At 37.7% G+C, this 14,550-nt stretch overlaps 1 protein-coding gene across 1 annotated transcript; it reads left to right on the top strand.

The window, feature by feature from the left end:
• Positions 1 to 4,758: 4,758 nt before the first annotated feature.
• On the top strand, positions 4,759 to 5,694 carry LOC103304539 (olfactory receptor 6C6-like). Its single transcript, XM_008161403.2, has one exon. The coding sequence runs from the start codon at positions 4,759 to 4,761 to the stop codon at positions 5,692 to 5,694; it is 936 nt and encodes a 311-aa protein (XP_008159625.2).
• The last annotated feature ends 8,856 nt before the right edge of the window (positions 5,695 to 14,550 follow it).

Genomic DNA, 14,550 nt, shown 5'->3' with positions numbered 1-14,550 from the left:
ATTCAGAGTGGTACAACCATCACCATGCTCAATTTTTAAATATCTTCATGACCCATCCCCTCCAAAAAAAACTTCTACCCACTGGAATCACTTTCCTGATCATCTTCCCCAAAATAGATTGCACTTTAAAGGTAGGTAAAGGAAAGTTGAGGGAAGTTAAAACACTGCACAAAGGATATTGTAAGATGACAAAGCCCAAAGTGAAGATCATGTGTTTTCTTTAAAAAAAAAATATTTTTAAAATTTCAGAAAGGGAGAGGGAGAGAGAGATAGAAACATCAATGATAAGAATCACTGATCAGCTGAAAGCAGTTTGGCTCAGTGGATAGAGCGTCGGTCTGCAGACTGGAAGGTCCCAGGTTCGATTCCGGTTAAGGGCATGTACATTGGTTGCTGGCACATACCCCGGTGGGGGGTGTGCAGGAAGCAGCTGGTCGATGTTTCTCTCTCATCAATGTTTCTAGCTCTCTATCCCTCTCCCTTCCTCTCTGTGAAAAATCAATAAAATATATTAAAAAAAAAAAGAAAGAATCACTGATCAGCTGCCGCCCACAGGCCCCCTACTGGGGATTGAGCCCGAAACCCAGGCATGTGTGCCCCTGATCAGAATCAAACCTGGTCTCTTCAGTCCACAGGCCGATGCTCTCTCCATTAAGCCAAACTGACCAGGGCCATGTGTTTTCTTCAAGTTCTGTGTGGTTGTAATGGTCCCCAAATCTATACTAATAAAAGGGTAATATGCTAATTAGAGTGGTTGTCTTCCAGACATCTTTCCAGACAAAGCTGCAGTGGCTACAAAGGCCAAAGCTCAGGCAGCCATAACCAGCTGCAGTGGCAGCAGCATTGGGGTTATGGGGGTGGTGCCTCCAGAGGGAGGCCAGACTGGGGGCCAAGGCACAGGCAGTTTGGGATGATCAGGCTGATAGGGGAGGGCAAGGTAGGGGCAATCAGGCTGGCAGGAGATCAAGGTAGGGGCGAGCAGGCAGGCAGGCAGTGGGGTTAGGGACAATCAAGCAGGCAGGCAGGTGAGTGGTTAGGAGCCAGCGGTTCCGGATTGTGAGAGGGATGTCCGACTGCTGGAAGTTGGACATCCCTGAGGGGTCCCAGATTGAAGAGGGTGCAGATTGGGCTGAGGGGCACACCCCTACCCCCCCACCCCCCACCCCCAGTGCACGAATTTCGTGCACCGGGCCTCTAGTCTATAATAATAAAAAGGTAATATGCTAATTAGACTGGATGTCTTCCAGATATCATTCCCAACGTCCTTCCTAATGAAGCTGGGGCCGGAGGCAAGCCAGCCCAGGTCCCAGGTGCCAGCTGGCAGCCCATGGGAAGCCAGCCCAGGTCCTGGGTGTCTGCGGGCAGCAGGAGGAGGGAAGCAGCCTGGGTTCTGGGTGCCGGAGGGAAGCTGGTGCAGCCAGCTGGGGGGAAGGAGGCCTACTCTTGCACGGATTTTCGTGCATCGGGCCTCTAGTTATATATAAGGAGAGATTGTAGAAACAAATATAGGTACAAATATTTTTATATATATATGCATTTTGTATACATATATGTGTATTATGTATCTATCTCTATTGTCTATCTATATCTGTGTGTGTGTGTGTGTGTGTGTGTATGTATGTATATATATATCCTTCTGTATATATTTTACAAATGTATAAATTGTGTGTGCATGTGTGTGTGTGTGTGTGCAAATCTGTCCACTATGAGGGCCCCGATAACAATGAGTGCATATGGCACCTAGATCTGGGTTTTAAAATAACTTTTCATTATAAGAACCAGGATTCCTTGAAGAAATGGCTGATACCAAAGTTGGTGCAGAAAAGGTACAAGATGAGCCTAAAGCACTTTGTGGTGCCAGGAAATAAAGAAGTCCATGAAACTTGATGAGGTGTATCAAAAGGAAAGGGACCAATCTTGAAGGCTCAAATCTGGGCAATTGAGAATCAAAGTAAATAATGATAACAATGAATAAAAATGGAAACCATGAGTCTATACTGATATAAAGTAATCTATAGAGCTGATGTTTTACAAAGATTGAGATATTTATATAGAATTCAAAGTATCTATACAAAGTACTTATTAATTACAAAGATAAAAATATAGCTTTATGGTAGACAATTCTGTAATAGTCACGTTAAACAAGAAATAAAAGAAAACAACATCAATAATGAGGAAAAAATGATATTGTGTGATCCTTGATGGGATTTTATGAGGATATCATTACTTCTGTGAGACTCCTATCAAAGATTAATGAATTGAATATAATTATGCAGAAACTTCAGACCAAGATTGAAGGATATATATATATATATAATTTCTGAAAAATAATTTTCAACATTTTTGAAAGTTAAGAAAAGACTAGGGAACTAGTCCAAATTAACCTTTTGCACTCAGATGCCGAGTGTGACTCGACACGGTTAGCATCGGTAGCAGCTCTTTTTATACTCTTTGAATGTATCAATAATTTGAAATATAAAAAAATCCAAATAAATACGTTTGTATGAAAAGAAACTCCAGTTTTTTATTCTACTGCCGTGCTTTGTAAAATCTGGGGTATTTAAAAAAATTAAATCCCGAGTAGAATAAAGGAATTGAGAAAAAAGCAAGCGAGTGCAAAGGGTTAAAAGACACTAAAAAAATATGACAATTATATAAAATGTAATTCTAAACTATATTCTGCTTTCTATGAAAAATAATTTAGACAATTGGTGAAACTTAAATGGAGAATTACATGTTAATAGTATATGTTAATGTTTTGATAATGATTATTGCATTGTGTTTATCTAGTAGAATATTCCTTTTATCATATATACATGCTACTGTATTGAGTAGCAATTGGAGCACCAAATAAATAGTCAAGAATAAAAGATCCTCATTGTGTATTTGTTGTTATTTTTCTTTGTTTTATACTAGAGGCCTGGTGCATGAAATTTGTGCATGGCAAGGGGGCATCCCTGCGGAATCGGGCCTAAACCAGCAGTCAGACATCCCTCTCGCAATGCAGGACTGCTGGCTTCTAACTGCTAGCCTGCCTGCCTACCTGCCTCATCGCCCCTAACCACTTGCCTGCCTGCCTCATCACCCCTAACTGCCTCTGCCTTGGCCCGCGCCATGGTGGTTTTGTTTGGAAGGACATCCGAATGACGTCCAGAAAGTCGTTCAGCTGTCTGGTCTAATTAGCATATTATGCTTTTATTATTATAGATTGTTTCAAAAATAATGGGGAAACATTTAAGACCTGCCTCCCCTTACCCCAATTTTTTTTTTTGGGGGGGGGGTGTCACAACCAAGTTAATGCAATCCTAACACATAGACTAATGGAAATGAGAGAGGCTCTTTTTAGGGTAAACTTTCTTACCAATAGAATTGGCCATATTGTCCCAGTGGAAAATCTGAAATTCTTGTTTGCATTAAGTATAGAGTTTACATTATTTCTAGTTCTCTTTTGGGATAATGTTTTTTAGTTTCATAGTTAAAGCAATTTGCAGTGGTTTTTATTTCCTTCTTTCTTTGTTTCCTCATCTCTCTCTCTTTTTCATAATTGGTATGTCCTGACACTAGTCTCCAGAGGGCATTTCTTTTTCTTTCCTCTTTTTATTTCAATTAATCCCTTGGTGTATTTTATAAGCAAAATAATAAAACTGTGGCTTTTAATGGTATTCAATTGGAAGCAGTTATTCTTTATTACAAATTTGAGTTCCTTTCATTTGAGATTTCCAGAAAATCTAGAGCATCACCTTTTTATTTAGAAGTTTTATGGAAATTTTAAAAAATTAAAATATGTAAGATAAAAACAGAAAAATAATCTTATCTAGCATAAAAGGATATTCTAATGGAATTATCTATAATACCTGGGTCTGTGCTTTTAATGAGTGTGAATGAAGGTGGAAGATATTAGCAGATATATATAATTTTTAGATTGCATTGACTGTTTCAAATTCTTCTTCAAAAAAGGATTGAAATTAAATTTAATCTTGAAATAATGGAATATTTTATAATATTACAAGAGAGAGATACTCACAATTTATTTTGACTCTTGATTTTACCATATTTCCATGAGAGAATTATATCAATATACATTATCATGGTAAGTCACTTATAATTTGGAATAATTATCTTGATCATATATGAAAGCAATTCTGTAAGTATGAGTAAAGTAATATCTACTGACTTTTAAATTATTATATATTTTTCTATTTTAATATAGATTGAATAGTCAAAACCTCCTGATTAAATGCAACTGATGAGAAGAATGATACATTTGAAATTAAAGAAAAATAACAATTACATGAAATGAGATAAAGGAACAATGGAAAAGAATCATATTGAGAAGAAGTAATTAATATATATTACAATATTTCAATCATATAGAGGATATGTAATTTTATTATTTCTATATGTTCCACATATTTAAAAAGTGTTTTGATGAAGTAAGGAATTTTTAATAAACATTGCATATTAACACTGATATAGCTGTGTTAAACTCACCTAAAAATGATCAGCTAAAATTTAAATTATCTTTCAAATGGGGAAAAAAGTAGCATTATAAACAGGTAATTGGTTTAAATGGAACAGTCAATAGAGGCTGCTTAGGTTATCTATGCTATAATTTTCTATATCATCTCTCTTGTCAAATTGAATCAACCTTTTAAACTTCTTTACAATATTTTTTCTATGTCTGTAGTTTTTTAAATTCCTGTTTTTTCCACTTTTATAGTTGTTTTTCTATGTCTATTTAATAGATTCAAATCTGAAATGCAGAATCAGTCAAGCATAGAGTTCATTCTCCTGGGACTTACTGATGACCCTCAACTTCAAATTGTGATTTTTATATTTCTCTTTCTAAACTATATGTTTAGTGTGATGGGGAACTTATCCATAATCCTCCTTACCCTGCTGGATTCCCGTCTCAAAACTCCTATGTATTTCTTTCTGCGAAATTTCTCCTTCTTGGAGGTTTCATTGACAACAATCTGTATTCCCAGATTCCTGATAACCATAGTGACTAAAAACAAAATTATTTCCTATAATAGTTGTGCATCTCAGTTATTCTTTTTCCTCTTATTGGGAGTTACAGAATTTTACCTACTGGCTGCGATGTCTTATGATCGTTATGTAGCAATCTGCAAACCCCTACATTACCTGATTATTATGAGCAACAAAGTGTGCTACCAACTTGTATTCAGTTCATGGGCAGCTGGCTTTCTGATTACCTTTCCACCATTGGTCTTGGGACTGAAACTGGAATTCTGTGCTTCCAAAGTCATTGATCATTTCATATGTGACACTTCCCCTGTGCTGCAGATTTCTTGCACAGACACTCGTGTCCTAGAATTACTTTCATTTGTCTCAGCTGTTGTAACACTCTTGGTCACATTGTTGTTAGTGATTCTTTCCTATGCATATATTATCAAGACTATTCTAAGCATCCCCTCTGCTCAGAAAAGAACAAAGGCTTTTTCCACTTGTTCTTCTCATATGATTGTAGTCTGTCTTACGTATGGTAGCTGCATCTTTATTTACATGAAGCCGTCAGCAAAGGAAAGAGTGACTTTATCCAAAGGTGTAGCTGTTATCTATACCTCTGTTGCCCCTTTATTAAATCCTTTCATTTACACTTTAAGGAATCAGCAAGTGAAACAAGCCTTCAAGGATACACTCCAAAAGATTTCCCTTTTCTTCAAAAAATGAGGGAAAAATTGGAGGAAAAAGGTAAATAAAATTTTTACTAGTTTACTTAATCTGTCTTTAGTGAGTTAGCCCTCTCATAACATTTTAACCTTTTAGCACAATGCACCTTTTCCTTCCTATTTCTCTCTATGATTGGCATTCCTTTCTGTGCTAGAGTAAGAGTCACCTCTTCAAGATATCAACACAAGTATTATATTTTATTTGCTCTATAAGACATGGTAGTGGCCTCCTCAAAACTACTTTAACTACATATTAATCATAAGAGATTTCATAGACAGGAATATAACCACATGCACCAGCACCAGGCTCTAGGAAATACTTCATAGGTCACTGGCAACTAGCACAAACCTTATAATTCAGAGTGCAGATTTTTCAGCAGATCAGCAAGGGTTTAAATCCAGACATATATGTGCACCTGACCACGTTTCTCAAAATTTTTGTTGCTAAAGTTTCTCCAGTTATAAAGTAGATATAATAATAATAATAATTCTTATTTTATAAGGTTATTTTGACAATGAAATGACAAAGTATGTATAAAGTGATTCTAGATTTGCATCTGGCCTAGACAGAATTCTCAATAAATGTTAACTGCCCTGGGGGGAAAAGGTTGCCTCAGTTAAGACAGTATTTAACAGGTAAGAAAAAAAGAGGTAGGCTTCAAATAATAAAAAGCTTGTATGTCCTAACATGTACTAGGACTTTATTTGGTAAATAAACCTGAAAACTTGAAGTGAATGAGTCACCTACCTGATCAGATTATTTTAATGCAAAGTCTCTAGGTTCTCATCCCTAAAATATATTTTTAATTTATCTAGAGTACAGTGTAGAAACATGGACTACAGGTGATTCTCAGGCAGGGGGTTTATATGAGAGTTTTTTTCTAATCTATGATTATGTAATCATATTTTTATTTTAGAAATATTGTTTTGTTGACTGCATTGAGAATTAATCTTTTAGATGTTGGAGTCAGGAAGAAGGCTTATGTATTAAACTAAATGAGTTATTTGAGAGTTAAATTTTAATAGTGGCAATGAATCTGAAGTTCCAGGAGATGTCTCTAGAGATATTTAGGAGACCAAACTAAGTGTAACTGTTAACCTTTTGGATATATGAAATAAATGAAAGGAGCATTTAAAAATGAGTTGAATCTTCTTGGGACTTCCTTTTGGCTCACTCCTGCAAATATTCACTTGTGTATTTAATGCCTTTTAAGAATGGAGTAATATTGATAACCTGTCAAATTAATAAAAAAGAAAGTGACCTGAAAAGAAATCCCTAAGATATATAGAGTTCCGTATTGGATATAAAATGCCATCAGAGAAATACGAATAAAAAATCATTAAAGCATTCTATGGTGTAATGATTATCCATGTGGCCCTGAATAGAAATAATTTAAGTTCAGATTTGTGTTTTGACTCACTTAAAAATTTGGAAGCCAGCACTGCTTTCCTATGGCAAATAGAATGAAGGGAGCCCATGTTATTATCCTCAAAGCCCTGAAAGCCTCCATCCACAGTTTGCCTTCCAATAAGCTTTTTAAAATATACTAGACCATATTAGATATATTATTAGTAAATATTCTTTTTATTCTTTGGGTTGTACTTTTCACTTTCTTGATAGTGTCCTTTGATCATCAAAATTTTAATTTTGATGAAGTCAAATTTACCTATTTTTCTTATTGTTGCTTGTGCTTTTGGTGTCATATATTTAAGAAATCATTGCCTAATCCAAAGTTACATAGATTTATCCAAAACGTTCTATTTCATCACTTTGTATAGTTATTGTTATCCCAGAATCACACTGTCTTAATTACTGTAGCTTTATAGTAAGTTTTGAAATTGAAAAGTATGACTTTTGTTTGTTTGTTGGTTTCTCTTTTTCAGTATTTTGGCTTTTCAGAGTCCCTAACAATTCCATGTATGGTTTAGATTAGCTTGCTCATTTATGCAAAAAGAACAGTAGAAATTTATATAAGAACTAGAGGCCTGGTGCACGAAATTCGTGCACAGAGGGGGTTGTCCCTCAGCCCAGCCTATACCCTCTCCAATCTGGGACCCCTCAAGGGATGTCCAACTGCCCGTTTAGGCCCGATCCCACCTCGGGCCTAAAAGGGCAGTCGGACATCCCTCTCACAATCTAGGACTGCTGGCTCCCAACTGCTTGCCTGCCTGCCTTCCTGATTGCCCCTAACCGCTTCTGCCTGCCAGCCTGATCACCCCCTAACCACTCTGCTGCCAGCCTGTTTGCCCCCAACTTCCCTCTTCTGCCGGCCTGGTTACCCCTAACTGCCCTCTCCTGCAGGGTTGATCACCTCCAACTGCCCTCCCTTGAAGGCCTGGTCCCTCTCAACTGCCCTCCCTTGCAGGCCGGGTGCCTCCCAACTGCCCTCTCCTGCTGGCCATCTTGTGGTGGCCATCTTGTGTCCACATGGGGGCAGGATCTTTGACCACATGGGGGCAGCTATATTGTGTGTTGCAGTGATGATCAATCTGCATAGTATTCTTTTATTAGATAGGATAGAGGCCTGGTACAGGGGTGGGGGCTAGCTGGTTTGCCCTGAAGGGTGTCCCTGATCAGGGTGGGGTTCCTTTGGGGCGTGGGGCGGCCTGAGTGAGGGGTCTGTGGTGGTTTGCAGGCAGGCCACGCCCCCTGGCAACGCAAGCGGAGGCCCTGGTATCTGGAATTTATTTTCCTTCTACAATTGAAACTTTGTAGCCTGGAGCAGAGCCAGGCCTGGGGCTCCCTCCGAGGCCAGCAGCCATTTGTGTTGGGGTTATAATTGAAACTTTGTTGCCTTAAGCGGGTGGGCCCGGCCAGGGTGTGTGGAAAGCTTTGCTTCCCCTGTTGCTGGTGGCAACCCTGGCCTGCTCTCTCAAGCTCCATTCTGCCGCCATTTGTTTGAATTTGTTTACCTTCTATAATTGAAACTTTGTAGCTTGAGTGGAGGCTTAGGCCTGGCAAGGGCAGGCGAAAGCTTGGCTTCCTCTGTTACCTAGGAAACCTTGCTCTCTGTGGCTGTAGCCATCTTGGTTTGGGTTAATTTGCATACTCGCTCTGATTGGATGGTGGGTGTGGCTTGTGGGCATGGCTTGTGGGTGTGTCGGAGGTATGGTCAATTTGCATATTTGTCTATTATTAGATAGGATTATAGTGAACCTATAAATCAGATTGGGAAGTATTGCTATCTTAATTAACATTGTTAGTTTACTATCCATGAACATGAATGTCTTTTCATTTATTCTGAAGCATAGTAAACTCCATCTTGGGAAAAACTGCTGTTTAAAATTTTAACCCCGCTATTCAGGCTTCTGTAAAATTTGCTTGCTTAAATAATGGGGAAAGTAAGTCTACTCCCATTCCAGAGAAGCCATAAACTATGCCTCAGACAGAGTTGTCAGTGCTGGCTCCAGGCCAGGCCTTGAGATATAGTCTCACTGTCCAGTCCTAGCACACAGGACTTTTTCTCAGAAGGTCCGGAAGTTTCATTCTAAATTTGAGAGAGAAAGAGCTGAAAAACGTATAAATAAGGGAGACTTCTACCATATTGGACCCCAGAATTTGAGAAGTGAGATTTCCTCTGGGCCGGTTGGCACTAGCGAAACAGGACTCCAAATAAATTTGGCTTATTGATTAAGGCGTCTTCTGATTTACAATATAACAATTCAGTTCTTTTTTAATGTCTTTTTTAAAAGTTTTGTCATTTCTTTGTGTAAGTACTGCACTTTCTTAGTTAAATTTACTTAAAATAAATCTTAAAAGTGAACAATAAATAGAACAAAAACTCAACAAAAATTGGAAAAGAGCTTCATTGGACATTTATTCAAAGAAGACATATAATTGGGCAAAAAAGCACATAAAAAGATGCTTAAATCAGTAGTCATTAGGGAAATGCAAATAAAAAATATAATAGCCACTTTAGCACTGCTAGGGGATTGATATATTATTGATGGGACCGTGAAATTGTGTAGCTACTCATGAAACAGTTTGACACTTCCTCAAAAAAGTTACCATATGACCCAACAAACTAACAATTCTACTTCTAGGACTTGAAAACACATGTTCACAAAAACAATTGTATGCACATGTGCATAGAAGCATTATGCATAATAGCTAAAAGGTGCACATAACCTGAATATCTTTCAAGTGATGAATGGATAAGCAAAATGTGGCATATTCACACAATGGGACATAATTTGGGCATAAAAAGGAATGAAGTACTGATATAAGCTACAGCATGGATGAACCTTGTAAACATTATATTAGTGAAGAAAGTCAGACACAAAAGTCCACATAATGTGTGATTCTATTTATGTTAAATGTCCAGATTAGGAAGTTCATAGAGACAGAGGGAAATTATTGGGCTAGAGGAAGGGAAGATAGTGATATGGCTCTTGAATGAGCATGGGGTATACTTTTGGGGTTATAAGTATATTCTGTAATGGTACTATAATGGTGAATTTTGCATTACATCGTGTATCAAGTTATGCACCTCATAATGATGTTTTGGTCAACACAGAGAATATTATGCTGAGTGAAATAAGCCAGTCAGAGAAATACAAATATCACATGATCTCACTTATAAGTGGAATCTAATGAATATAATAAACAGACAAACAAAATAGGTCTAGCATGGAGGTATGAGACAGACTGACATATCTCGGGAGGGTGGGGATGTTGGAGATAGGAAGAAATCTAACAAAGGATTTATATACATATATTCCTAACCAATTGGCAGAGACAATAGTGTGGTGAAGGCCTGGGGCAGGACAAGGGCTGGGAGGAAGAGGTAAAACAGCGCGCGGGGGGTGGGGGGGGGGGAGAGGGGGGCATTGGGGCACATTTGTAATACTGTTAACAATACCACTAACAAAAAATCCCCTAATGGAGTAATAAATTTGACAGTAAAATAGTAGTCAAGTTTTCAGGCAAATTTATTTATTTATTTATTTATTTATTTTTAATTTTTTAAAATATTTTATTGATTTATTACAGTGAGGAAGAGAGAGGGATAGAGAGTTAGAAACATCGATGAGAGAGAAACATTGACCAGCTGCCTCTTGCACACCCCCTACTGGGGATGTGCCCGCAACCAAGGTACATGCCCTTGACCGGAATCAAACCTGGAACCCTTCAGTCCACAGGCCGACGCTCTATCCACTGAGCCAAACCAGTTTCGGCTTCAGGCAAATTTAAATTGGCTAGTTGAAACAAGCGAATATTCTAGAAAAATTAATTGTACTGGACAAAAAGGTGTTCCTAAAGTGTTAACTAAAATTTTTATTGGTAGTTCATCTCATGATAAAAATGTGTACCATGTAATGAACCTAAAACAGTAATATTATAGTGCTAAAAATTAAAATTTAAAAGCCATCAAGACTACATTATAAAATTTTCAAAAGCATCCTAATATTTAAATCAAAAAAAGGGGGGGGGTAGTAGAAGAATATCATGTAAGGAAAAATATCCTGTAAGTAATTACATCTAGAAAATTAATACTTTAGAAAATTAATTGTAAGGCTAAAAGCAAGACACCCATGAAAAACACACAAGGTGTCAAAACAAGCCAGAGGAAAATCATTTGGGCAAAAAATGAAATAGGATCCCAAGTCAAATTTATAGAAAAAATTCCTTTATTAACTTTTGGTCGAGAATATGTTTGTATATTTTCAGAAAACAACCCCGAGACCATGTGGATTCCAGCAACAGAGAGGAATCGACAGGACTACTCCAGCCATCAAGACAGAAGAGAAGCAGTCCAGAGATGGAGGACGCTGACGTCGCCTTGCCATACTAGCAGTTAACAGCTGTGAGTCACTACAGGTTGCCCAGGACCAAACCAGAGAGGGTCAGACCAGCATTACCACCATTTGTCCACCATCCAGAACTGAAATGTCATGGCTGACATGTACACATAAGGAACTGTTTGACATTGAAATTGGGTCTCAAAAGAACTGTTGTCCCAGAAAGAAACTCACTACAGACTGATTCATTTGCCTGCCAGCCTAACCATTATTGCTTATCTCATTTTCGGTTCTTATAAGTGTATTTCTAATAGCACATGATCTCACTCATCTAGGGGAAATAATGAACAACATAGACTGATAAACAAGAACAGACCCAGAAACAAGGAGGCATGGATCAGACTGTGGGGCCTCAGAGGGAGGGTAGGGGAGGGTGGGGGTAAAGGGGAGAGATCAACCAAAGGACTTGTGTGCAAGCATATGAGCCTAACCAGCGGTTAAGGACAACAGGGGTGTGGGGGCATGTGTGGGGAGGGGTGTGGGCTGGGAATGGGGGGATGAGGACAAATATGTGATACCTTAATCAATAAAGAAATTAAAAAAAAAATCCCTTGATGCCCTGGCTGGTTTGGCTCAGTGGATAGAGCGCCGGCCTGAGGACTGGGGGTTCCTGGGTGCGGGCTCGATCCCCAGAAACATTATCGTTGATGTTTCTAACACACTCCCCGTCTCTCCCTTCCTCTCTGAAATCAATAAAAATATATATTTAAAAAGTCCCCTGATAATTCTGGAAAAATTCTTTTTTTGTTTGTTGTTGACCAGAGGTAAGCCCTGGTTGGCTTTTGTTTTATTATTTGTTTTTTGTTCGTTCATTCATTTATTCATTCACTTAGTTATTTGTGACAGTAGTACAGATGTCCCCCATTCTCCTATTCTCCTTTACCACCTCCACCCAGCCCTCCACGCCCTCCCTCTGGCTATCACTACACTATTGTCTGTGTCCATGGCATATGTGTTCTTTGGCTAATTAATCTCTTTACTTTCATCCAGTCCCTCCCAATCCCCTTCCCCTCTGACCTTTGTCAGTCTGTTCCATGGAAAAATTCTTAAGCTCTCTGTGGCTCTTTTTCTTCATCTGTATAATGGAAATAAGAGATAAAATTACCAATTTTTAAAGTTTTGTTCATGTAACTTAGAACAATGACTAGCACACATGTAAAGTATGAAAAATTACATAGAATATATGTGCAGTTATCACAATGCTCTTGACACATTGTAAATGGTTACACATGGGAGAAATTTATGTTTTAACTTATCTCTTTCAAAATTGATTCACTCATGAAAAAATAGGAGTTTGACAATAATTTTTATATGGCTATTTTTAATTCCGTCCCCATGATGCAATCATTCCCTATAACAATTGTATGTATAAGAACATTAAATCTTACGTTTTTTTCTTGAAAATAGCATTCAAAAGAGGTTATTTTTACCTAGAGTATAGTTTCCTATCATTTAACTCTGGTAAATGCTTATTTTTGCCTTAAGCCTGCTATGATACCCTCAGAGTATGAATAAATCCTTCCCCTGGACTCCAGTCAACTCATTAACAAGTGACATTCTAATTATTTATTAAGTGACAGTCTAATTATTTATATTGCTATAAAATTAAGTGACCTATAATATTATTGAGGTTATGGATTTCACCTTCTGTCTTGCATTTACCTCAGTGTACTCTCTGTCACACAGCAGAGTATATTGACCATTTATAATGATAATTAAATACAATTAAATATCAGATTAATAAAGTAATACATAATTGGCATGACACTATATTAGTATCAAACCCATCACCATCAACAAAACCCCTTAACATTACCTAAAACCCAGTTCACATTAAAATTTCCCGGTTGTATCTATTGTGTATATGTTTACATATGTGTGTGCATATAGACTGGTTATTTGTCCTTTAGAATACCCCACATTGTGAATTTGATTTATTGCTTTCTCTCTATGTAAATCTTATTGCATTATATCCTTAAACACACACCTAGTGATGCCATAAATATCATTGGCTACATGTAGTAGCTTCTTCCCATTTCCCCTATCTAAATGGTTAACGTTTTTAATAAATGTTGCCATTTGTTATTTCCTTAAGTGTTTTGTTATTTAATTAGGTGTTGAAAAATGCTTATTTTCCAATTTAATTTTTTAAAATATATTTTATTGGGTTTTTTTACAGAGAGGAAGGGAGAGGGATAGAAAGCTAGAAACATCGATGAGAGAGAAACATCGACCAGCTGCCTCCTGCACACCCCCCACTGGGGACGTGCCCGCAACCAATGTACATGCCCTTGACCAGAATCGAACCTGGGATCTTTCAGTCCGCAGACCGACGCTCTATCCACTGAGCCAAACTGGTTTCGGCTAATTTTTTATTCTTTATGTGTATTCCAGAATTATTCTATACAAGAAACTTATTTTACCTAATTACATTTATTTAATTACTCTAAAGTTATTTATATAAGAGAGGAAAAATAAATGTGTCTTTCTATGTATTTATCTGGCACCTTAGTAACCACAAATGTTTACAATATGTTTTCTTTTTTCATGAATTCATGGATTTCCATATATTTCAGGTATGAGTCTAAGAATAAAGTTCAGTTATGACTTATAAATATCCAATTGCTTGGACTATATTTGCTGAGGACTGTTCTATAGCCACTGAGACACCAGAGCAGAACTCTTTTTTTAAAAATATTTTTTATTGAGTTTTTACAGAGAGGAAGGGAGAGGGACAGAGAGTTAGAAACATCTATGACCAACATCAACCAGCTGCCTCTGGCATGCCCCTGCTGGGGGTGTGCCCGCAACCAAGGTAAATGCCCCTGACCGGGATCGAACCTGGGACCCTTCAGTCCGCAGGCCAACGCTCTATCCACTGAGCCAAACCGGTTAGGGCCAGAGCAGAACTCTTGACACAGAAAACAGTAAATACAAAGTCAATTATTTGAGAAGGTAAATATAATTAATGTATCTCTAGTTAGAATTATCAGAGAAAAAAATGACACGGTACAAATTACTGATTTTAAAGTTTATAAATTTGATATTAGGGACA

Source organism: Eptesicus fuscus, chromosome 7, assembly GCF_027574615.1.
Source record: "Eptesicus fuscus isolate TK198812 chromosome 7, DD_ASM_mEF_20220401, whole genome shotgun sequence".
NCBI classification, from domain to species: domain Eukaryota; kingdom Metazoa; phylum Chordata; class Mammalia; order Chiroptera; family Vespertilionidae; genus Eptesicus; species Eptesicus fuscus.
This window is presented reverse-complemented; position numbering and strand designations above follow the sequence as displayed.